This window comes from Orcinus orca, chromosome 11 (genome assembly GCF_937001465.1).
Source record: "Orcinus orca chromosome 11, mOrcOrc1.1, whole genome shotgun sequence".
In the NCBI taxonomy this organism is placed as follows: Eukaryota; Metazoa; Chordata; class Mammalia; order Artiodactyla; family Delphinidae; genus Orcinus; species Orcinus orca.
Window position 1 is genome coordinate 78,750,646 of NC_064569.1, and position 23,342 is coordinate 78,773,987.

General features: G+C 40.0%; 1 protein-coding gene across 1 annotated transcript in view; it reads left to right on the plus strand.

Moving 5' to 3' along the window:
* CFAP54 (cilia and flagella associated protein 54) overlaps positions 1-23,342 on the plus strand; it is a 306,933-nt gene that overhangs the window by 260,128 nt on the left and 23,463 nt on the right. Inside the window, exons 65-66 of the mRNA XM_033427688.2 lie at positions 12,412-12,518; positions 15,170-15,311. Of these exons, the coding sequence (XP_033283579.2) occupies positions 12,412-12,518; positions 15,170-15,311 (249 nt within the window). The remainder of the gene's footprint in view (positions 1-12,411; positions 12,519-15,169; positions 15,312-23,342) is intronic.

Genomic DNA, 23,342 nt, shown 5'->3' on the forward strand with positions numbered 1-23,342 from the left:
TATGATTGATATTTGTCGAAGCTTGCTTTTTTTTTGCCAGGAAGGTGTTTATTGTGTAAATATTCCATTGCTCTTAAAAAGAATGTGCTCTCCTAGTTGTTGAGGCAGTGTTGATATATGTCCAATAGGTTAGTTTGTATATTCTTGTTCAGATACTCTATATTCTTGGTGATTTTTCTATTTTTGTTTGAAAATCAAAACAAAAGATCCCACATGCCTCGGTGGGATTTATTGTTTTTTAATCAATAACTGTTGACCCTTGAACAGCATAGGAGTCAGGGTGCTGACCTTCCTCACAGTTGAAAATCTATGTGTAACTTTACAGTTGGCTCTCCATATCCAAATTTTGGATTCAGTCAGCCATGGACTGTGTAGTATAATCATACGTATTTATTGAAAAAAATTCTCATAAAGTGGGACCTGTGCAGTTCAAACCCGTGTGCTCAAGAGTCAACTGTACTGAGATTTTAACATTTAATTCTCTCACTGAGATTGCTGTTGTTTTGTTCTTTCTTGTAGTTCTGTAAAATTTTACTTTACCTAATTGGAGGCTTTGTTCTTAGGTGCAAACAGATTAATAAGCATTGTGACTTCTTGGTGAATTCAGTGACTTCTGACCTTTTCATAATAATGATATTTCCCTCATAAAGCCTGCCTTGTTTGATATTACTAGAGGAAAGTGACTTTCTTGTGGTTGTTATTTTCATAATATTTCTTTTTCTAACCTTTTGCTTTCAACCCGTTTGTGTACTTGTGTTTTAATTTTTTTTTCAAAATATTTATTTGTTTGGTTGTGCCAAGTCTTAGTTGTGGCACATGAGATATTTCATTGCGGTGCTCAGGCTCTTCATTGCAGTGCACAGGCTTCTCTCTAGTTGTGCCATGCAGTCTCCAAAGTGCACGGGCTCAGTAGTTGCGGCGTGCGGGCTTAGTTGCCCTACAGCATGTGAGATCTTAGTTCTCAGGGATCGAACCCGAGTTCCCTACATTGGAAGGTGGATTCTTAACCACTGGACCACCAGGGAAGTCCGTTAATTGTATTTTTAAATAAAGGTATACACTTGGATATTTTAAAATACAGTCTGACAATATTGTATTTTGACTAGAGAAGTTAGTCCATTCACACTTAATGTAAATAATAATATATTTGGTTTTAAATCCACCATATTATTTTGTGTTTTCACTTGTCTCAGATTTTCTGTTTTCCTCAGGTTTTCTGTCTTTCTCCCTTTTTTGGGATTGATTACTTTTTTCATTCATTTGTCCTCGCTGAACTTTGAAATTATGCATTCTTTTGCTGTGCTTTTAGTGGTTACCCTCAGGACAACATATCAAAGTCTAAAGTTTCTTTCTTTTTTTTTTTTTTGGAAAGATTTATTTATTTTTGGCTGTGTCAGGTCTTAGTTGCGGCACATGGGATCTTCGTTGAGGCATGTGGGATTTTTTTCGTTGCAGTGCACAGGCTCTTCATTGTAGTGTGCAGCCTTCTCTCTAGTTGTGGCATGCGGGTTTTCTGTCTCTAGTTGTGGCTCCGGGGCTCCTGAGCGCGTGGGCTCTGTATTTGTGGCGCATGAGCTCCAGAGCGCATGGGCTCTGTAGCTTGTGGCGTGTGGGCTCTAGTTGAGGCGCGTGAGCTCAGTAGTTGTGGCGCACGGGTTTAGTTGCACTGCGCCATGTGGGATCCTAGTTCCCTGACCAGGGATCGAACTGGTGTCCCTGCATTGGAAGGTGGACCACCAGGGAAGTCCCTGCATTCTTTGCCACTGGACCACCAGGGAAGTCCCAGTCTAAAGTTAATGAATGATCTTTATTCCTCTAATGACTTAAATGATATTATTGTACATTTTCTTTTTTTAACCAAAATATTATTTTTAATTGTTTTATACAAGAGTTATTTTCCTTTAGAATTTTCTACATATTCATCATTTGCTTTGCTTTCTACTCCCTCTTGCACTTTAGACATTCCATTTAGGATCAACTTCTTTCTGTTGAAGTACATATTCTGGAATTTCTTGTGGTGAGCATCTTCTGGAGGCAAACACTCTCAATTTTTGTATGCCTGATAAATATCATTGTTTTACATTTATCTGTGAAATGAATTTTTATGGAGTAAAGAATTAAAGATTGGAAATTATTTTCTTTCAGTACATTCAGAATGTCATCTACTCATTTCCATTGTTCTCTTGAGAGTCAAATTGTTGTTGCTTTAAAAATATTCTGACTTCTTTCATGAGCCACTTTTGAGACTTTGTCCTTGCACAGTTTTACTGGGAATGGTTTTCTTTTATTTATTTTGCTTACATTAGTGTAGTGGTTAAGAACACAGACTCTAGAGCCCTCAGAATGGAGCAAATCAGACTCCTGTTTTGAATCCCAGCTCTGTTACTTAGTAATTTTGTAACCTTCAGTAGATTAGTTAACTTTTCTGTATCATGGGTACACTAGAGATAATTGTGTAAACCCTCGACCTAAACAGTAGTTATCATTTATTATTCTTATGTGAAATGATTTTCACATTATTATGCTGTTTGAAAGTTTAATAACTTCAAATACACATGTAATACACTTGGTAAGCATTATTTTAAAGCACCTTTTAAAGTTTACCAACAATATCTCCTTATACATACTTTAGCTGCCAACAATGGGCAGAAGAGAGAGTAAACTCTGCCTAACCAGCAAAAATTAAAGTGCATAGCAAATAGGAGAAAAAACTTAGTTTCTCTCTAAATGCTGGTTACAAATTTGTATCACATACGAAACTCCTTATTTTAATGTTTATTATCTTTATCTAACTCTATATCTGTATCCATATCTATGTTCATATACATGTATAGACATTTGCGACAGGGCTAACTGGGGAGCAGGAAAGGGGGCAAGTATTTGGGAGCAGTTCAGTATCAATGCCTGAACTCTGGGAGGTAGAACAGTGATTCCGATTCTAGGAGAGTCTTGAAGAGTCAAGCTTTTAAAAATGGGATGGGGGTCTAACTACCACCTTTTGCAGAGGAACCTTCCACTATAGCACTCCTTTGATTACTGCTGTCTCTAAGAAGAGCCTCAGGCTCTTTCCCATAAAACATTTGCCATATAGTTTTACCCTATTCAGTACTTTTTATCTGTGTTTTTTGCCTCCTACCATGGTCTGGCCCTGTACTTCCTACCTCTTGAGCGCTGTCCCCTCTAGCTATGGCTCTGGTAACTTCTGCTGCTCCCTGCCACGTGTGAACCGTGTCAGGTGGGGAAACCTCCAGAGCCCACCTCTCTTTGCTCTCAAGCACGCTTCTCCCAATAGCCTCTTCATTCTTCTTCCTTAGGCTGGCAACCTGCTGCTAACTCTTGGTCAGTTATACATCCCTCCTACTCATACAAAAAAGAGAAACTTGAACACATCACTCCCCAGAAACATTTAATGCTATTTCTCATATTTTGAAAGTACTCTCCTTCCCACCCTTTCCATACCCAATCCTTGCCAGATATTTCATGTACATTTTAAAATAATAAATCTGTGGTCTCTTTGGGGGAATTTAGTGCAGTAGTTTTCAAACCAAAGTTCCAAGAATACTCATGGGTCATGGAGTCAATGTAGTGTGTCATGAATAGTACCTTTTTAAAGAAATTAAGTATAAGAAGGCAATATCAGAATGCATCACATACAGTAAGTGAAAACGTTGTTTTCTGAAACTTTTGTTTCATGACAGATACTGTTAAAAAGAACATTTCTAGATTGACATTCGGCATCCTGAAGAATTTCTTTACTTGCTGGCAAGAGAACCAACAAGGTGTGATAAAAGAGTATATCCATTCAGAAAGGGTATGGAAGGATGACATTGTTGGGAAACAGACTGTTTACCCAAATAGTTTTAAAAAATGAGGAACAAAGTATAAAGTTCATTTCACAAGGTTGTAGAAATATCACATCCCTATCAGTCTGGGGCAGGATGATCTTGGGAGTTAATGTTAAGACTGCATCTGTGGCTGATAATTAGAATAACGAGGTTTCATGAATCAACAGCCATGTCTGACAATTAGCATGGGCGCATGAACTGGTGTCAGACAGAGATTAGAAGTGGAGCACCAACTAACAAATTCTGATTTAAACAGGTTGCTTGAGTGATTTGCGTAAGCCACAAAGACACGGAACACACAGGGTTTTTTTTAATTAATTAATTTATTTTTGTCTGCACTGGGTCTTCATTGCTGCGTGTGGGCTTTCTCTAGTTGTGGCGAATGGGAGCTACTCTTCGTTTTGGTGCGCAGGCTTCTCATTGGGGTGGCTTTTCTTGTTGTGGAGCACAGGCTCTAAGTGTGTGGGCTTCAGTAGTCATGGCACGTGGGCTCGCGGGCTCTAGAGCGTAGGCTCAGTAGTTGTGCGCGGACTTAGTTGCTCTGCGGCATGTGGGATCTTCCTGAACCAGGGCTCAAACCTGTGTCCCCTGCAATGGCAGGTGGATTCTTAACCCCTGCGCCACCAGGGAAGCCCCCAGAACACACAGTTTTCCTATCTTAGTTCAGGGACATTTTTCCCCCTTTGACAGTGAGTATGTATGTATTGGGTCATGATAAAAGATTCAGTTGATACCGTAAATCTCAGCTACCAAATCAGGAAACGCTGACTTGGGAGGCCTAGATCTTCTCAGACCTAAGAGTCTTTGTTTTCAGAAGACAACACTGAAATTTGTGTGATGCTTTAAATATTCATGTATGTGAGTATTCATCTAGTTATTATCTTAGACCTTTAGTGTAGAGTTTAATGTTGGAAAAACTGGGTGAAGCTCATGAAACCCATAAGATAATAGCAATAATGAACACCAGTGTAGAGCTTACTGTGTTCCAGGTATTCTACTTCATTAACTTCACAGCAACTCTATGCGGTAGGTACAGTCGTCCCTCAGTATTCACAGGGGATTGGTTCAGAACCCCCTCAGATACCAAAATCCATAGGTGTCCAAGTCCTTTGTATAAAATGACATAGTATTTGCATATAAACTATGCACATCCTCCTGTATACTTTAAATCATCTCTTCATTACTTATGAAACCTAATACAATGTAAATGTTATGTAGATAGTTACCAGCACATGGCAAATTCAAATTTTCATTTTTGGAACTTTCTGGATTTTTAAAAATATTTTTGATTCACGGGATGTTGAATCCACGGATGCCGAACCCATGGATCCAAATGGCCGAGTATTATCATTAGCCCCATTTTACAAAAGAGGAAACTGAGACCCAGGATGGGGGAATGCTAGTTGACAATGAATCAGGATTGGAGCTACTCAACACATTGTCAAGTTGGAGGGAAGCAAACGACCGCAAAGGCTGTTGTGTTGAAGGCAGCTGGACAGCCCAAGGCATGTTCTTCAGAGGCCACAGAAGATGTAGGCAGACAAGCATGATCAAGTGCAAGAAGTCTGATCAAGCAAAGCACTGAAAAGGAAGACTCCGTCTGGCAAAGTAAAAACAGAAACTTGGATAGAGCTGAAATAGTTCTTGGAGATAAGTTTATTCAGAAGTCCAGCCAGTCTGGGAACAAGAAATATGGAGCCAGTGCTCTTTTCTGGAGGGCTTTAAATCCCTAAGAAGAGCAAGACTCTATTTCAGGGTCCCAAAGAAATAGGCTGTACATTCAAGACAAGCTCAGGCCTAGCTGGGTAGTGAAAGATGAGCTAGGGTTCCTGGGAAAATTATCAAGTCTTAACAAAAGCAAAAGCCCAATGTTATCAACTTGGATGTCAGGAGTGCTATAACTTAGAGATCATACAGATGCCCAGGACCTCCCTCTGAGGTCCTCTGGATTCTGGGACTTGTTGGCTAAGTGATTAACTAGAGCCTGGTCCTGCAGATGGGGCCCAAAATTACATCCAGCTTCTGGAAGCTGGGGAAGACAGAAGCTGCATAAATGAGGCAAGCATCTGATAGTCCCTGGCCCTTGCAGAGTGTGGTCAGGAAACAGCCCCGCTGGCATCCCCTGGAAGCTCATTAGAAGTGCTGAATCTCAGGTCTCACTTCAGACCCACTGAATCAGAATGTTCGTTTTACTTGCACAGTTTAGAATGTGCAAGTAATGTATGCACACTTAAGGTTGAGAAGCACTGGTCTAGGCTGGTGCTACCAGTGAACTTACAGCTCTCATGATGACTCTCCAAGAAGGTACTCCATTGCCAGTTTATATAGTGGGCTCTATTGGTAACCTCTGACTTTTGGTATCACCAGGTCAAATGTCAGAACTGAAAGGAAACTAGGAGAACACTTAATCGACATTCTCATTTTACAGATGAGGAAGAAAAGTTCCACAGAGGTAAAATGACTTGACCAATACCACAACTCATTAGTGACAGAAATAAGAATGGAACCTAAGTCTTTTCACTCTTAATATTGATTTCTTTACAAACCACATATAGCTCAACTGCTTACTAACTAATGAATAAAGTATTTATTGAGTGCATACTATGTGCCAAGCATTTTGTTAGGTGATTAAGATATCAAGATGAGGAAATTACAAATCAGCTCTATCTAGTGGAAGAGGGATTCGTCTTTCACTGTTCCTGGGCTGTGAGGACAAGACGATTTTTTCTTTTTCTTTCTTTCTTTTATTTTTTATTGAAGTAAAATTGTTTTACAATATTGTATTAGTTTCAGGTGTACAACATAATGATTCCACATTTGTACACATTACAAAATAATCACCATGAAAAGTCTAGTTATCATCTGTCACCATACAAAGTTGTTACAGTAGTATTGACTATATTTCCTATGTTGTATATTACATCCCTGTGACTCATTTATTTTGAAACTGCAAGTTTGTACCTCTTAATCTCCCCCCATCTATTTCACTCATCCCCCAACCCCTCTCCCCTCTGGCAACCACAAGTTTATTCTCTGTACCTATGAGTCTGTTTCTGTTTTGTTATATTTGATCATTTGTTTTGTTTTTTAGAGTCCACATGTAAGTGAAATCATGTGGTATTTGTCTTTCTCCATCTGACTTATTTCACTTAGCATACTACCCTCTAGGTCCATCCATGTTGTCCCAAATGGCAAGATCTTGTTATTTTTTTATGGCTGAGAAATATTTGGTTGATTGATTGATATATTGATAACTATATATGTGTGTGTGTGTGTGTGTATATATATATATATATATATATATATATATATATATATGGATATATATTGTTTTGAATTAGTGTTTTTTCCAGAAGTGGAATTGCTGGATCATATGGTAGTTCTATCTTTAATTTTTTGAGGGACCTTCATACTGCTTTCCATAGTGGCTGCACCAATTTACATTTCTACCAACAGTGCATGAGACTTCCCTTTTCTCCACATCCTCATCAGCACTTGTTATTTGTTCTTTTTTATAATAGCCACTCTTTCAGGTGTGAGGTGAGCATTGTGGTTTTGATTTTCATTTCCCTAATAATGTTTGATGTTGAGCATTTTTTCATGTGCCTGTTGGCCATCTGTATGTCTTCTTTGGAAACATGTCTACTCAGATTCTCTGTCCATTTTTTAACCAGGTTGTTTGTTTGTTGCTTTTCTTGAGCTTGAGTTGCATGTGTTCTTTGTATATTTTGGATACTAATGCCTTATCAGGTGTATCACTTGCAGATATCTTCTCCCACTCAGTAGGCTGTCTTTTCCTTTTGTTGATAGTTTCCTTCATTGTTCAGAGGACTTTTAGTTTGATGTAGTCCCATATGTTTATTTTTGCTTTTGTTTCCCTTGCCTGAGGAGATGGATCCAAAAAAATATTGCTGAGACCAATGTCAAAGATCATATTGCCTATGTTTTCTTCTAGGGGTTTTATGGCCTCAGGTCTTAGATTTAAAACTTTAATCCATTTGAGTTTATTTTTGTATATGGTGTGAGAGAGTAGTCTAGTTTGATTCTTTTGCATGTAGCTGTCCAGTTTTCTCAACACCATTTATTAAAGAGGTTTTTTCTTCCCCATTGTATATTCTTGCCTCCTTTGTTGTAGATTAGTTGGCCGTATAAGTGTGGGTTTATTTCTGGGTTTATTTCTATTCCGTTCCATTGGTCTATGTGTCTGTTTGGGGGCCAGTACCATACTGTTTTGATTGCTATAGCTTTGTAGTAGAATTTGAAATCAGGGAGCATGGTATCTCCAGCTTTGTTCTTCTTTCTCAAGATTATTTTGGCTCTTTGAAGTCTTTTGTGGTCCCATACAAATGTTAGAATTATTTGTTCTAGTTCTGTGAAAAATGCCATTGGTATTTTGATAGGAACCGCATTGAATCTGTAGAGTGTCTTGGGTAATATGGTCATTTTAACAATATTAATTCTTCCAGTCCATGAATTCAGTATGTCATTCCATTTGTTTCTGTTGTTTTCAATTTCTCTCATCAGTGTCTTATAGTTTTCTGAGTACAGGTCTTTTACCTCCTTGGTTAGACTTATTCCTAGGTATTTTATTCTTTTTGATGCAATTGTAAAGAGGACTGTTTTTTTAATTTCTCTTTCTGATAGTTCATTGTTAGTGTGTAGAAATGCAATATATTTCTGTATATTAATTTTGTATCCTGCAACTTCACTGACTTCATTTATGAATTCTAATAGTTTTTTGTGGTGTCTTTAGGATTTCTATATATAGGATCATGTCATCTGCAAACAGTGACAGTTTTACTCCTTCCTCTGTAATTTGGATACCTTTGATCTTCTTTTCTTATCTGATTGCTGTGCCTAGGACTTCAAATACTGTGTTGAATAAAAGTGGTCATAGTGGGCATCCTTATCTTGTTCCTGATCTTAGAGGAAAAGCTTTTCACCATTGAGCATGATGTTAGCTGTAAGTTTGTCATATATGGCCTTTATTATGTTGAGGTATGTTCTCTCTATACCCACTCTGTTGAGAGTTTTTATCATAAATGGACATTGAATTTGTCAAAAGCCTTTTCTGCATCTATTGAGATAATCATATAATTTTTATTCTTCAGTTTGTTAATGTGGTGCATCACATTGATTTGCAAATACTGAATCATCTTTGCATCCCTGAGATAAATCCTACTTGATAATGATGAACATACAAGGCAGTTTTAAATATAGTATTCCTCAGTGTTCGTCAAAACCGTATCACTTCTTTCCATTGAAAAAAAAGAGTATTTTCAGAAGTGAATAAAGGAACACTGGAAATTTTATCATGGGCGCATTGCCTCCTGAAGAATCCAGTCCTGAGTATGCAAGGTTATATAACTTATCCTTGAGGAGTAAAGACAAGTTGGGAATAGAACTAAGCACTATTATCAACTAAGAACTAAGTGGATTAGATGAGGACAGGCTGGGGGATTAGATGGAAAGCTGGTTTGGGATTAGCAGCAGGTCCAAGAGAATATAGAAAATGAGGTATCCAGGAAGGGTAAGGACCCAGTAGTGATCATGGGACTAAAAATGACAATAATGCTCTAAATACCGCTTAAAGCACTTTACGTTGACTCACTCAATCCTCACCCTGATCCATGGGATGGGGATTACCATATCTTAATTTTACAAATGGGAAAGCAGAAGCATAATGTTTTAATAATTTGCCCAAGATCACACAGCCAGTAAGTGGTGGAGGCGAACCCAGGCACCCCGGCCCCAGAGCTCTGGCTCACAACATCTATGCGAGTGAGTTTAGTGTTTTATTGTTTAAATATTGACCTCCTTTATTCAAGTGAATTCTGATTTCAGACTAAAGGAGAGACTAAGATACCCAGGAGCAGCTTCCTGGGTCCTCTCTCAGTTGCATGGGACACACGTCCTCTGTGGGTCATGAACCGCCGAAATACGGTGAGATATCTTGGTTTCAAGAAAGCTGCTGTCTTACCTGGGAGAGGAGTGAGTCTTTTGTACCTCTCTGATCATGTAGTCAAAACCAGGCGTGAGCTAGACTCAGTGAGAGAAGTGAAGGTAACAATAGAATTCAGATGTAAATCATCAACATGCGCATTTTCTACAAAAAATGCTGATTAGCTGGCTGCCTCTTTGTGTGTTTCAGACCCTAAAACAGGGCTACAATCGCTATGTAGTACATTCTATTCAGGTTTCGCCAAGGAATAATTCCATGACTTCAGTCCCCGAGATGATTAACAAGGTTGCAACAGACTAAAATTAACCCTGAACTTTCATAGGAGTTTAAGGCCTTCTATGTCTGACAAAAATTAAGCATCATTTTAATGCTTAATTCATTGTTGCCTAGGCATAAATTCTAGGTTGAAAATTACTTTCCCTCAAAATGTGGGTGGCACCGCTCCATTATCTCTGGCAATCCTGCACTGCTGTTGAGAGTTCAGTTCCCATTCTGATTCCTAGTTCTTTGTGACTTTTTTCCTCTGGAAACTCTGAGGATCTGCCCTCTGTCCCCTGTGTTCTAAAATTCCATGATGTGCCTTGGTGTGGGTATTGTGCTGGATTCTTAGGGTGCCCCTTTCAATATGTGAAGTATATTCTTCAGTTCGTGGAGACGTTTTTCTTTGATAATTTCCTCCCTCTGATGATCTCTGCACTTTCTGGAATTTCTGTTATTCAGATATTGAGCCTATTAGATTGAATGTTTACTTTTCTCATCTTTTCTCCCCTATTTATGTTTTTAAATTTAGGTTTATTTGGAGGGAGATATATTTAACTTTATATTTCAAATCTTTTGTTGATTATTTAGTTGTGATTATCATATTTTTTAATTTTTAAGAGCTCTTATTCTCTTTCATTTTAATAGCACTGTGTTCTTATTTCATAGATGCAATATTGGCCTTTCTCTCTCTGAGGATATTAATTATGGTTTCAGTGATGTTTTCTTCTGCTATCTTGTATCTGATTCTCCAAATTCCTTTTCTTACATTAGTTTTGGTCTCTACCTTTCATTTCATGTCTAGTGACCCTTGGCTGTCTGTTCATGTTTGTTTGAGGCACTGAGAAGCATACTGAGTCAGGCTTATGGACTTTTAGCCTCATTGCCGGGTGACTGTGGGAGCTAGCAGCTTCATTGGTGGATCCTGAAATGTCAGTATCTGTAGGTCTTTTCTCTTCATCTGGTAAATTTCCCCAAAGAGGACTCTTTTAGACTACTGCTTAGTTTTCTATGTTCTGGGCAGGGGCTGGAGTGGGGTAGAGGGATGTCTCTTGTTCAGAATATAGACTTTCACTTCATTCCAACGTTTTCAGTTCAGCACCCCACCTCTGGAATCTAATGTCCTTCCTGAGCATAGATCTTTGATTTAACCTCAGCAGAGAGAAAAATGGAAGAAGTTTGGCTAGCAGAGGAGAGGCAGGGAAGGAGGGATGGAGTCTCCTGGTTGGATGGACTCGGAGAAGGGATGGGAGGGAGGTTGTCCCCCAGGCTTTCGAGGTTCTTGGTCGTGCTTGTTGTTGGCAGCCCCTCTGAAGGCAGGTGGGACACAGCCTTTCCTCTCTGCTGACTAAGCAGAGGTGCTTTCAAATGTTTCAGGTGCTTTCAAAATGTTGCTAACATCTCTCATCTGCTTCATTTTCTCTCTTGCTTCTGTCTTTATGGGTTTATGCCTTTAAGAAAAAAAAATCCCTTTATTCTTTTTTTCTTGGCCACACTTCAGGTGGCTTGCAGGATCTTAGTTCCCCCACAAGGGATCAAACCCATGGCCCCTGCAGTGGAAGCACAGAGTCCTAACCACTGGACCGCCAGGAATTCCCAAAATCCCTTTACTCTTATTTTAGTTTGATTTGTGAGGAAGCGGAGATAAATGCATACATTTAATTAGTTAATATTGGCTGTCAGCTCTGGACCTCAGCTTTCTTGGAAGGACTTAGAGCAGACCACCTCTAAGGTCCTTTGAATCTCAAATTCTGTGAATTCATGATTGTAAATAGGTGCTGTAGAGTGTGGGACTGACTCTAAGAATTTTCAGAGTTCAAACATCAGGGAAATTACTAAAGCATGAGTCATTAGGAGAAGTTTCATCTTAGAGATGGGGGCTGGTAAGTTGTGTGTGGATGGAATACACGGAGAGAACAGGAAGGGAACAGCATAAGTGAATGCACAAACGTACCTATGACCACCGATGGGAAAGGGGCATATGGAGAAGGAACAAGAAACAAAGTTGGATATTCACCAGGTACAATATACATTAGAACTTGTTAGAGGGCCTTCAGAGGCTGAAATTTAAACTTAACTGCAGTAAGAAGTGTCAGTCATCAAAAATAATATAACCTTGGTACCAACTAGCATTTATTTTCATCTCATAACCTTTGCACAATTCTTGTTCATATCATTTCTCTTTAAAGTGAATTGGAAACAAACAAACAAAAAACCCTCATTTTTCTCTTCCAAAGAAAAACCTTTTAAAGTATAATGACACTGTTTTGAGAACCGATGCTGCAGTTTTTGAGGCAAAGTGTAAGTTTGATGTAACATTTTATATGTCTTTTAATTTTCTTATAGGTGTTATTGTTGTATGCCTATAATATGAAGCCCCTGAATATTTCAGATGTTACATCTGCTGCTTACAACAATGTATATGTTGGCTCTTTCTGGGTTCCACTAAACAGGCAAGTAAAGATGGATTATCCACAGCTCTTTGCTGATACTTTCATAATATTGACTGTTTCAGTAATATACAAGGTAAATCACAGGCGAACTTTTAGAAGACATTTTTGGAAAAGTCTTCCTTTTACTTAGCAGAGTATGATATTGCAGTGGGTAAGAGCATGAACTCTGAATTCAGCCTGTTTTGGTTCAAATGCTGGTTGTGACCCTTCATATCTTCCTATCTCAGCAAACTTGACCAGGTTACTTAACCTCTCTGTGCCTCAGTCTCTTCATCAGTAAAATGGGAATAATAATAATAGGACCTAGAGTTGTTGGAGGAATAGTTTCTGGTACTTCATAAAGATTACAGACAGTACAAAGATGTCTGTACTATATTTTGCCTGTAGTTTGGGGTGTGTTTTAAAAAGAACTTAATGTGGCTCTGTATGAAGTTGCAAAATTAAGCCCAAACTCCACCACCATCCTGGTCTCACCCTTCCTCTTTGACCAATCCTATTTTATATTGTTCCCCAAGTCAAAAGCCTCTGCGTCAGCCACTCTGTTTTCCTGCCTCTCCTTCAAACCGGGGATGGAGACTCTAATTTTTGCTCATGCCTGGTTTCTCTCTTTTCTGATTTCACCTTACCAAATTCCTTGTTTGTTTTTCACTTTTTTTCTTTGCTTAGTTAATTTAGTTTTGTTTTTGTTTTTTTGCGGTACGTGGGCCTCTCACTGCTGTGGCCTCTCCCGCCGTGGAGCACAGGCTCCGGACGCGCAAGCCCAGCGGCCATGGCTCACGGGCCCAGCCGCTCCGCGGCATGTGGGATCCTCCCAGACCGGGGCACGAACCCATGTCCCCTGCATCGGCAGGCGGACTCTCAACCACTGTGCCACCAGGGAAGCCCTAGTTAATTTAGTTTTGATTCCATTGTTCATTGCCCTTGCGACCTCAGCCTCCATTTCCTCATTTCTGAGAGGGAAATAATATTTTGCCTACCTTTTGGGGTTACTGTCAGGATCAGGCCAGACAGTGTATGCATATACTTTGTATGCATGTATAACGTATGCAGATACTTTGAAAGACTGAAAGCACTGGGCAAATGTCAAGTCTCATCATGGCCTCCTGTGTCTGTCAGTGTCAGCTCTTTGCCCTGCTCACCACCTACTGAGTGCAGGGAGTTGGCGTTTCTCTATCCTCACCTGGAGAGTCTGGTTCCTGGTCCTTGATTTCCATTTTGAAGAACTCTTTTCTCTTTGGCCTCTCCATGAAAGAGAATAAAACAAGAGATGTTTCAAGAGCTAGCATACTTTCAATTATTCAGTTAACTTTCTTTTTCTTTTCCTTTTTAAAATTTTTTTCAGTGTCATGGTGGAAAATCTTAGACACAGGACTATACCAGCACAGCTAAGCCACAAAGTTAGGAAATTATGTTCTTTCCTTGTACATCCAGAAACATGGCAGAATTTCTTTTTCAGAACCACATGATGAAAATGATTATAATTTCTGCAGAGCAGAATGTAATCAAACTGACAGGATTCTTGTTTTACTCCAAAAAGTTCTGGATTTTCGTGTGTTTATGATCAATGGTAGGGTGACTAAAGTTAGGGACATGCCCCTGTCACTGAGGCTATCATAGAGGAAGTTGCCTGACAAACGTTCATCTGCTTCATCCCTTGGTGACAGTATTTCTCCCACCCAGGGTGGAGTTCCTTGTGTTCTTATGAGGGTCACGATCAGTCTATGGGGAATTGCTCTTGTTGATCAGCCTATAGAAGGCAAAGGAAGAGCATGCTGCGGGAAACTGGGGAAATCGATGTTCCTGCATTTGCTCCTGATGTCGTTTTGCTGTTTTGCATCATCTCCTTCATTTTCATAAAAATTTCCCTCCACCCCTGCATGGAGACCCGCACACCCACGCACGAATATGTGCGCACCTGCGCTCTACGTGCCTGTATCCTAGAGTCACTGGGAGCCCTGCAGGTGGCTCTTCGCCTCCCTCAGCTGTTTCAATGCTTTTCCAGCTTCTGACTGCATTCACTAGTTAACCTCTGTCTCCAGCGCCTCCATGGTTCACTGGACCGTGGCTCCAGAAGCTTTCTGTCCTGCGCACGATTGCCAGTGCGTCCTCTGCCCTCCTCCTCGGCTTTAGCTTTTCCTTTTTACTTGATTCTTCTCCCTGCCCCCACTCCCCACACAGTACATGTCACTGTGTGGGCTCGTTGACCCGTCTCTTAGAGCCATTGCTGACTTGTCCTAATTCTTAGCTTCAGGCCAGCCAGCCAATCAGAGCGTGGCACTGAGTTTAAGTAGGAGTAGATCTTTTGTCATTGCCTGGTGTTTCTTTGCCCATGTAGATATTTATTTTCTTTATTTTCATCTTAAGCAAATATTTTGGATGTCTACATTTTTTTTTGCTTTGTGTCTTTGCCAGTTTATAATTATAAATCTGTCTGAGCATATAACTAGATCATAAACACTATGCAGGTGAGAATTGTGTCTCTGTTCTCATGTCTCTTGAATGAAGGAATGATTGAATGATGTTTGGGGATGCCAGAAATCTTAAGTGTTAAATAACTAAGGACTTACTTTACATGTTTTATTGATTCTGGGAATAAATGAATGCCTTACTTAACTTTTCAAGTAAAATGCATGCATGTTTGTTATTTTTAGAGTTATTTCAGTTCACGAGAAATTATCTAATCTTACGCAAATCGCTGAAATATCATTGCCTACAACTCCTAAAGTTACTTCAAATGAAAATGTATCTCAAGTAGAAGAAACAGAAGAGGAATCAATTGGTAAAGAAATGGAAGTAGGTTATTAAATAATGGAAAATTTTATTGCCATTGCAGGATGGATGTCATTATACATAATTAAATTATTTTTTACTTTATCAGAGCATAACTATGTAACTAAACTTGAACAGTGTGGTTCTTCTGGCCTGTACTTTCTCTACTTAGAGTACCAGATATAACCCAACTTTTGGACACATAAGTAATGTTTTCTTCAAAGCTCTTCTAAGCATACCAATTATAAGAAACTGATGGTAAATGAAAACAAAGCCAATCTAGATAAATCATTCAGATATAACCATGAATCCTAAGAAACAATGCTCTGTAAATTTATAATGTTACTTTTAAATTCTAAGTCTAGTATTTGAGCATTTTTATTACCCAAGTAATATGGGAAGAAAAATTAGAAAATATAGATAAGCATATATCTTTCAGACTTTTTCTACACATCTGTATTTTTCTAACTAGAAAAAAGGCATTATCCTTATAGTGTGTTATTAATCTGATTACAGAGTTGAGTGATGACTGATATTCATGTTTTGGAGGAGTTCCTTCTGAGTTCTCAACCCATTGAGAAATAGGACACAGGAAACTGATATATGGAGATCTCAAACACTGGCATCATTACCGACAAAGCTGATTAGCAAACATGGCTCTGGACCTCTGGCCAAACAAGCTTATTAATATTTCACCCCTGAATTAGCCAGCCTTGCCCACCTAGTCACACAATAATCTAGCACACTTGTGTAGCTGTAGGATTTCCCCCGCTCCCCTGCTGACTGCCCGGCTGACTGCATGGAGGAGTAAAGAGTAATAGTCCCGTAGGCAGGGTGCCTTCAAAAATGTAAGCAAAGATTGACCCAATGGGGATGAGCCTAGTTTGCTTTTCCCAAACTCACCAATCAGATAAGTGACTCCACTCTCCTGGCTGCATCCAAAAGAAGCTGGAAGTGTCCCCCCTTCTTCGGGAGTGGAGTGGAAGTTCCTTACCCTCTATGGAAATGAGAGGAGCAGGGAATACCTGTTCTCCCCTAATCACTTGCTCTTTGAATTTCCATTTGCACATTCATCTGGTTGCTTGAGATATATGTTCTGTAGGTACCATGGCTTTTTTTTTTTAATCAAATAGATGTACAAAGTTTAAAATGAAAAGGGACAGTCTCCTGTTTGACCTGTCCACACCCCACAGTCCTGCGAGCAGGCCATTTTCAACTCTTTCAGCTGTTCCTTTTGTTATTTACTTCCAAGACTCTAAATAATATGCAGGATCAGTCATGAAAAGCAAGATAACCAACACCCTTCAAATCCAAGTGGGTCCACTGGGCTCCATGTCTCCCCACACCAGCCTCCAGGCTGGTGGCACATCCATCCTCTGGAACATCCCCAGTCACTGGGCAGGAGGGAAGAAAAGGGGCAAATCACACCCTGGCTCTTTGAGTTTCCATCATATCACTTGCACTAACATTTCACTGGCCAAGTAAGTCACGAGCCATGCCAACAATTCTGCTATCAACTTGGAAAGAGGAAAGCTGGAAAAATTGTTGAATAGTGCTAATGACAGCCAAAAACAATTGTTTTTTCTTGATAAATCAGTTTTATATAATATCTATTGATTTTACTATACAAGGACTTTACTATACAAGGATTCCCTATATTTCTCTTCAACTTCTCCTTTCCTGATCCTTTCTAAATATTGTTATATCACAGAATTTAATTAAATCAGCATTCAGTGTTTATGTCATTATAACCCTGTAAACAATGTTCACAGCCAAGTCAGTGTACTGTGGTTATTTTCCTTGCCTGTATAAGGTTTGATTTTTCTTCACTTGTCTTTTTTCTTAACTTCTTTCTGATCATTACATCGGATCTGTCATATATTCATCCATAGATTTGTACCCAAGTGTTTATATTTATGTCTCAACTCTTCTTTTCCTTCCTGGAGGCCCCTCTCCTGCTCTGGTTAAGGACTGGTTGCCCCCAATGCCTGCAGCACAGCTCTGATTCTGGGACCTCCCTCTGCCGCTTTTCTGGTTGAATTTCTAGCCACTTGGGTCCCATCTCTGTTTTTCTTCTCTGAAAGCTTTTAGGATCTTTATTTTTGCTCTGCTGTATCTTTTTAAAAAAATCACTTTCTGCTAGTTTAATATTCAATTGGTGACCAATAACAAGATATTTTTAATTCTTAAAGAGCATTATTGGTATGGCTCTTTTTGTTTTCTTGTTTACGTTATCTTTTTTTTTTTTTTTTTTGCGGTACGCGGGCCTCTTACTGTTGTGGCCTCTCCACACATCCTTTATAGTGCACATCCTTTATAGTGTCCTCAAATGTTACAACACAAATTACCAGATGTTTAACTATAGTAATGATATTCTGAGTACTCAGAATAAATATCCCAGTAGATCAGATACCTCAAACTCATGAGATTCATATATGTAATTCTTCTCGTAAAGTGCATTGTTGCCCTTTCATATCTGTTTTCAAGAACTCAGCTCATTTCGTTTTCGAACTTCTTTAGTAGATCACTTACAATCACAGTTTTTTAGTCATAGACCAAACTTACCAATTTTCTGTCTTTGAGCCATAACCTAGACTGTTCTTTGCTGAAATTGTCCTTGAATCCATTATTATATAGTTCATAAAAGGCAAATGATTATTTTTCTCCTGAACCCATTTGTCTTTTCAACTTACATTGTCTGAGACAGGAGAGTGAGTGTCCGTAAGAGTAAGGATTCTAGGTTGTGCTCTGCCACTCAGCTTTCCTACCGAGGGTCTGTCACTTAATGTTTCCTGGGACTAGTTTTCTCCTCATCTCTAAACAGGATCCTTTCACTCAGTTACTGGTGAGACGAAGAGATTGTCCCTTGGTTGGAATGAGAGCCATCAGAATTTTCCTGGGAGTCAGATATCGGTATCAAGTTCATCACAATGAGCCCAGTGCCTGAGCCAAGAAGTTGACTATGAATATAAACAAATCAGGAATAAATAGGGGCAAGTAGGGGCGTTTGAATGCAAGCAGAGGGAAGAATCCAGACGGCCCACCTTGCCTTAGCCAAGCTTTGTGACTTGCTCTCACGTCCTGACTTGAGTGATATATGTGAGTAGCTCAGTCCCTGAGTACAACAAACTGCTTTCAGTCCTGATGTTGTCCTCTGTGTTTTCTTTTTTTTTTTTTTTTTTTTGCTGTACGCGAGCCTCTCACTGTTGTGGCCTCTCCCGTTGCGGAGCACAGGCTCCGGATGCGCAGGCTCAGCAGCCATGGCTCACGGGCCCAGCCGCTCCCACGGCATGTGGGATCTTCCCGGACCGGGGCACGAACCCGTGTCCCCTGCATCGGCAGGCGGACTCTCAACCACTGCGCCACAAGGGAAGCCCTCCTCTGTGTTTTTGAGTTTACTTTATCCTCCAACTTAAAAAGTGTTTCTTCAGATTTAATTAGGGCATTTTGAGATGTGTTCCAGTTCTGGTAGTTCTATATGTGAAAGAATGTCACAAAATGGAAAAAAACCTGCTCTTTTTAGTTTAGGTGAATTAGCAAACAAATTAATTCACAACATTTGAAAGTTGTGAAACGGAAGGAATAAACTTTTCTATTTTTTTCCCTATATACTAACCAGCACTTAGAAAAAAAAAAAAAAGAAACAGCTAGGTTCTAGGTTATATCAAATAAATTCCAGGGACTAAAATCTGCCAGTTTGTTGTCATGACAACCTTCACTTGGAGCTAATGAGAAGTTAACTAGGACACTTGAAGAGATCAATTCTGTTTGGGAGTTGGACAGGATTTCATAACCTCTATAATCAAATATATTTATTTCTATCTCAGTATGGATTTTTGGTGGGTTGTTAAATATAAAGGTCCAGAAAATGTACCTTTGGTTGATATGGGAGGTGGTGAATCTTGTTCTCTTTCTCATTCCCTTCCTTTTTTTTTTTGTTTTCTCTCCCCCAAATCCCTATGGTCTGGAATAAGCCAAAAGTTTCAGAACACAGGTATTAATTTAAGATGTTTTGGGAGGGCTACAGAACAGGTGTTCCAGTCACTTCTGGCTCGAAAACATGTCCTTCTTCCAAAATGGACAACAGTGGCTCAGAATCACTGGGTTGTTTTAACCTGTCATTCACAGCTTTATGGGGTATCTTCAGAGCATATCAGGTGTTTTAAAGCATATAAAAGGTGCAAACCATTCTGATTTTACGACACAAACACCTTTTTTGGAATGATAACATACTGATATGATAAGCCTAAAATATATTTACAAAGTCACCTAAGATGAGTTCAGCAAACACGTGTGGGATGCCCGGATTGTACCGGGCAATTATATATAGTCAACATATCCCCAGTATCAAAGTACTATGAAAACATAGAACAAAATACAATTGAACATTAGCATCAAATAACACTTTATCTTTGAGAAACCGTTACGTGCAAAAATTTTCCAGGCTTGAGGAAATAAGGACATACTGAAATCAGCACAATTAGGTCCCTGTCAGGAGGAGCTTAATCACTGTGTGAGTATGACCATAGGTACCCAGATGTAATTCATAATGAGCCCAGCTGCCCGGTGGCCCTCTCTTAGCAAGCAAAGTCTGGCATTCAAAGAAACATCAATATAATGTTCAAAACCATTGAATATAATCTAAACCTTATTCTTATGAGTCTCTTGTAAGAATATCTGAGAGGGAATCCTTTCATCATATACAGCATAACTTCTTTTAAATCTCCTTTTTCCCAACTGCCTTACTCTTAGTGCCTCTCTGACGTTCACAGTGGCAGCTCTCCAACCTCTGCCTCATTGGTTCAGGCTCCTAAACCTCTCCCTCCAACTCAGTCTGCATGGAGTGTTTTGACTCCTCTCCCCTTCCCGCTCTGGTTCAGCTCTTTTTTTTTTTTTTTATAACATCTTTATTGGAGTATAATTGCTTTACAATGGTGTGTTAGTTTCTGCTTTATAACAAAGTGAATCTGGTTCAGCTCTTCGTTGTGAAGTTCAGCTTAGTCTCTCTGACACCTTCCCCTTTTCCTGTTTCCCCCATTATCTGGATTCTACACTTATACAAAAGGGCAAGGTTGCTGATATCCTTCTTTCTCAATGGTGGAGCTGTTGATGCAAACTATTCTAATTTATCATTAAAAAAAATCTCATTCACATAGGGGTGTGTGTGTGTGTGTGTGTGTGTGTGTGTGTGTGTGAAGAGAGAGGGTTGAGCTAGACTTTGTGCTTGCTTCAGTAGCGCAGGTAGCATTTTATAGCCCCTGTAGACTGAAATAAAAATCATGTTTCCTTGCACCCTGTGCCCTGACTCTATTGTTTTGGTCATTATCTCTTTCTGTGTCTCTTCCTCTCTCTTGACTTTGAATTCCTTTGCTCAGGGGTCTTCTCTGATATCTAGCCCAGTAACCAACTTCTAGTTGGAGACCTATGGAGAGCACTTACTCCAGACTGAGGATACAGCAAGAGATGAGAGGTCAAGTCATGGATCTGGATGTTGTATTCAGGGTGGCAGGAGTGCAGGGTGAATGTAGGGCCCTGGGAAGGCAGGGCTGGGCATGGGCCGTAGGAAAAGCTGGGAGCAATGCCCGGAAGAGCATCTCATGATCCACCCTGAAATTTGCTAAGATAACCCTGATGGCATGTGAAGGACGGATGGAGGAAGCAAGAGTTTGGAGGGTGGAAAGCAACTTAGGAAGTTTTTTTTCCCATAAAATGGGTGAACAATGATGAGGACTTCAAGTAAGTCAAAATGTTGGCTCTGTTATTTTGGAAGTCACTCCGAAGCCTATCCCTCATCAAATCAACAGATGCTCCTCTTTAAGGGAAAGTGACAGAGATTGAGCAGGGGTCCTTCTGTGCCCTCCCAGGCCCCTTGCCAACTGCACCATCCCTCCAACCACCTTCTGCCTGGGATTGTTGAGTTCAGTGCTTTCCTTGTCTTTATTTCTGTGGCAGCAAGGTCACGGGAGGTTTCCCGCAGCCCAACATCGAATCACCCAGTTTCCCAAGTGTGTATGTGGTTTACCTCAAATAATGCCAAAGAAACAGAACGTTGTTGAGGCGAAATTTGTGTTTGATAAATGTTGAGACAAGCCATGGAAGGCATTTATCAGGTGACATGGCTGTCTTCATCTGTTATGGAAAGGATTAATGATACAGACAGTGTCATTTTGCTTGATAGCTCTTGATGAAATCATGACAGTAACCCATCACGGCTATTATTGAAACCTTTTGTATAGAAAGAAAACGTACTTTAACCAGTCCTAAGAACGCAATTAGAAATACAGAAATTTGGATAAATAAGAAGAATACGTAAGAATGTACTCCAGGATGTGTGTTCCCCTCTGTCTAGTAAAGTGGACCAGGAGCCTGGAAAGTTCATCATAGGAAGATGGTGTCCCCCAGTCAGTGCTGGATGTCCTGCCTGCCCTCCATCCTTTCTGGTCCCATGGAAGCTGCCCTACTTCTGGCCATGATCACTTCCTGCCCAAACAGCTTGAGTAGCCTCCTAGCTAATTTCTCTTTCTCTTATCTCTTCCTAGTCCAGTTCAGCTTTACATGGTAGCTAGAATTGTCTTTTTTTTTTTTTTTTTTTTTTGCGGTACGCGGGCCTCTCACTGTTGTGGCCTCTCCCGTTGCGGAGCACAGGCTCTAGACGCGCAGGCTCAGCGGCCATGGCTCACGGTCCCAGCCGCTCCGCGGCATGTGGAATCTTCCCGGACTGGGGCACGAACCCGTGTCCCCTGCATCGGCAGGCGGACTCTCAACCACTGTGCCACCAGGGAAGCCCCAGAATTGCCTTTTTAAAGCAGTCAGATCATTATCCCCTCAGTTCAGTGCCTCTCAACTTCCTAAGCAACAAAGTCCAAATTCCTTACGTTTACGTGTCCTGTTATAAGTACACCTCTCAGCCTTATTTCTCACCACCGTTCTTCCTATACACACCAGCAGTAAAGACCGTATCAGGTTCTTTATGTTTCTTGAATATCTGCTGTTTCATTGCTCCATCTGGAATGCCCTTGTCCCCATTCTCTGCCAGTTGAAGTCTTACTACTCTTTCATACCTCAGTTTATATGACCCTTTCTCCAGGAAGTATTCCCTGTTCATTATACTTTTTTTTTTTTAAACATCTTTATTCGAGTATAATTGCTTTACAATGGTGTGTTAGTTTCTGCTGTATAACAAAGTGAATCAGCTATAAATATACACGTATCCCCATATCTCCTTCCTCTTGCGTCTCCCTCCCACCCTCCCTATCCCACCCCTCTAGGTGAACACAAAGCACCAAGCTGATCTCCCTCTGCTATGCGGCTGCTTCCCACTAGCTATCTATTTCACATTTGGTAGCATATATATGTCAATGCTATTCTCTCACTTTGTCCCAGCTTACCCTTCCCCCCCCCCGTGTCCTCAAGTCCATTCTCTATGTCTGTGTCTTTATTCCTGTCCTGCTCCTAGGTTCTTCAGAACCTTTTTTTTTTGCCCCCTAAGATTCCATATATATGTGTTAGCATACGGTATTTGTTTTTCTCTTTCTGACTTACTTCACTCTGTATGACAGACTCTAGGTCCATCCACCTCACTACAAATAACTCAATTTCCTTTCTTTTTATGTCTGAGTAATATTCCATTGTATATATGTGCCACATCTTCTTTATCCATTCATCTGTTGATGGGCACTCAGGTTGCTTCCATGTCCTGGCTATTGTAAATAGAGCTCAAATGAACATTGTGGTACATGACTCTTTTTGAATTATGGTTTTCTCAGGGTATATGCCCAGTAGTGGGATGGCTGGGTCATATGGTAGTTCTATTTTTAGTTTTTTTAAGGAACTTCCATACTGTTCTCCATAGTGGCTGTATCAATTTACATTGCCACCAACAGTGCAAGAGGGTTCCCTTTTCTCCACACCCTCTCCAACATTTATTATTTGTAGCTTTTTGATGATGGCCATTCTGACTGATGTGAGGTGATACCTCACTGTAGTTTTTATTTGCATTTCTCTAATGGTTAGTGATGTTGAGCATCCTTTCATGTGTTTGTTGGCAATCTGTAT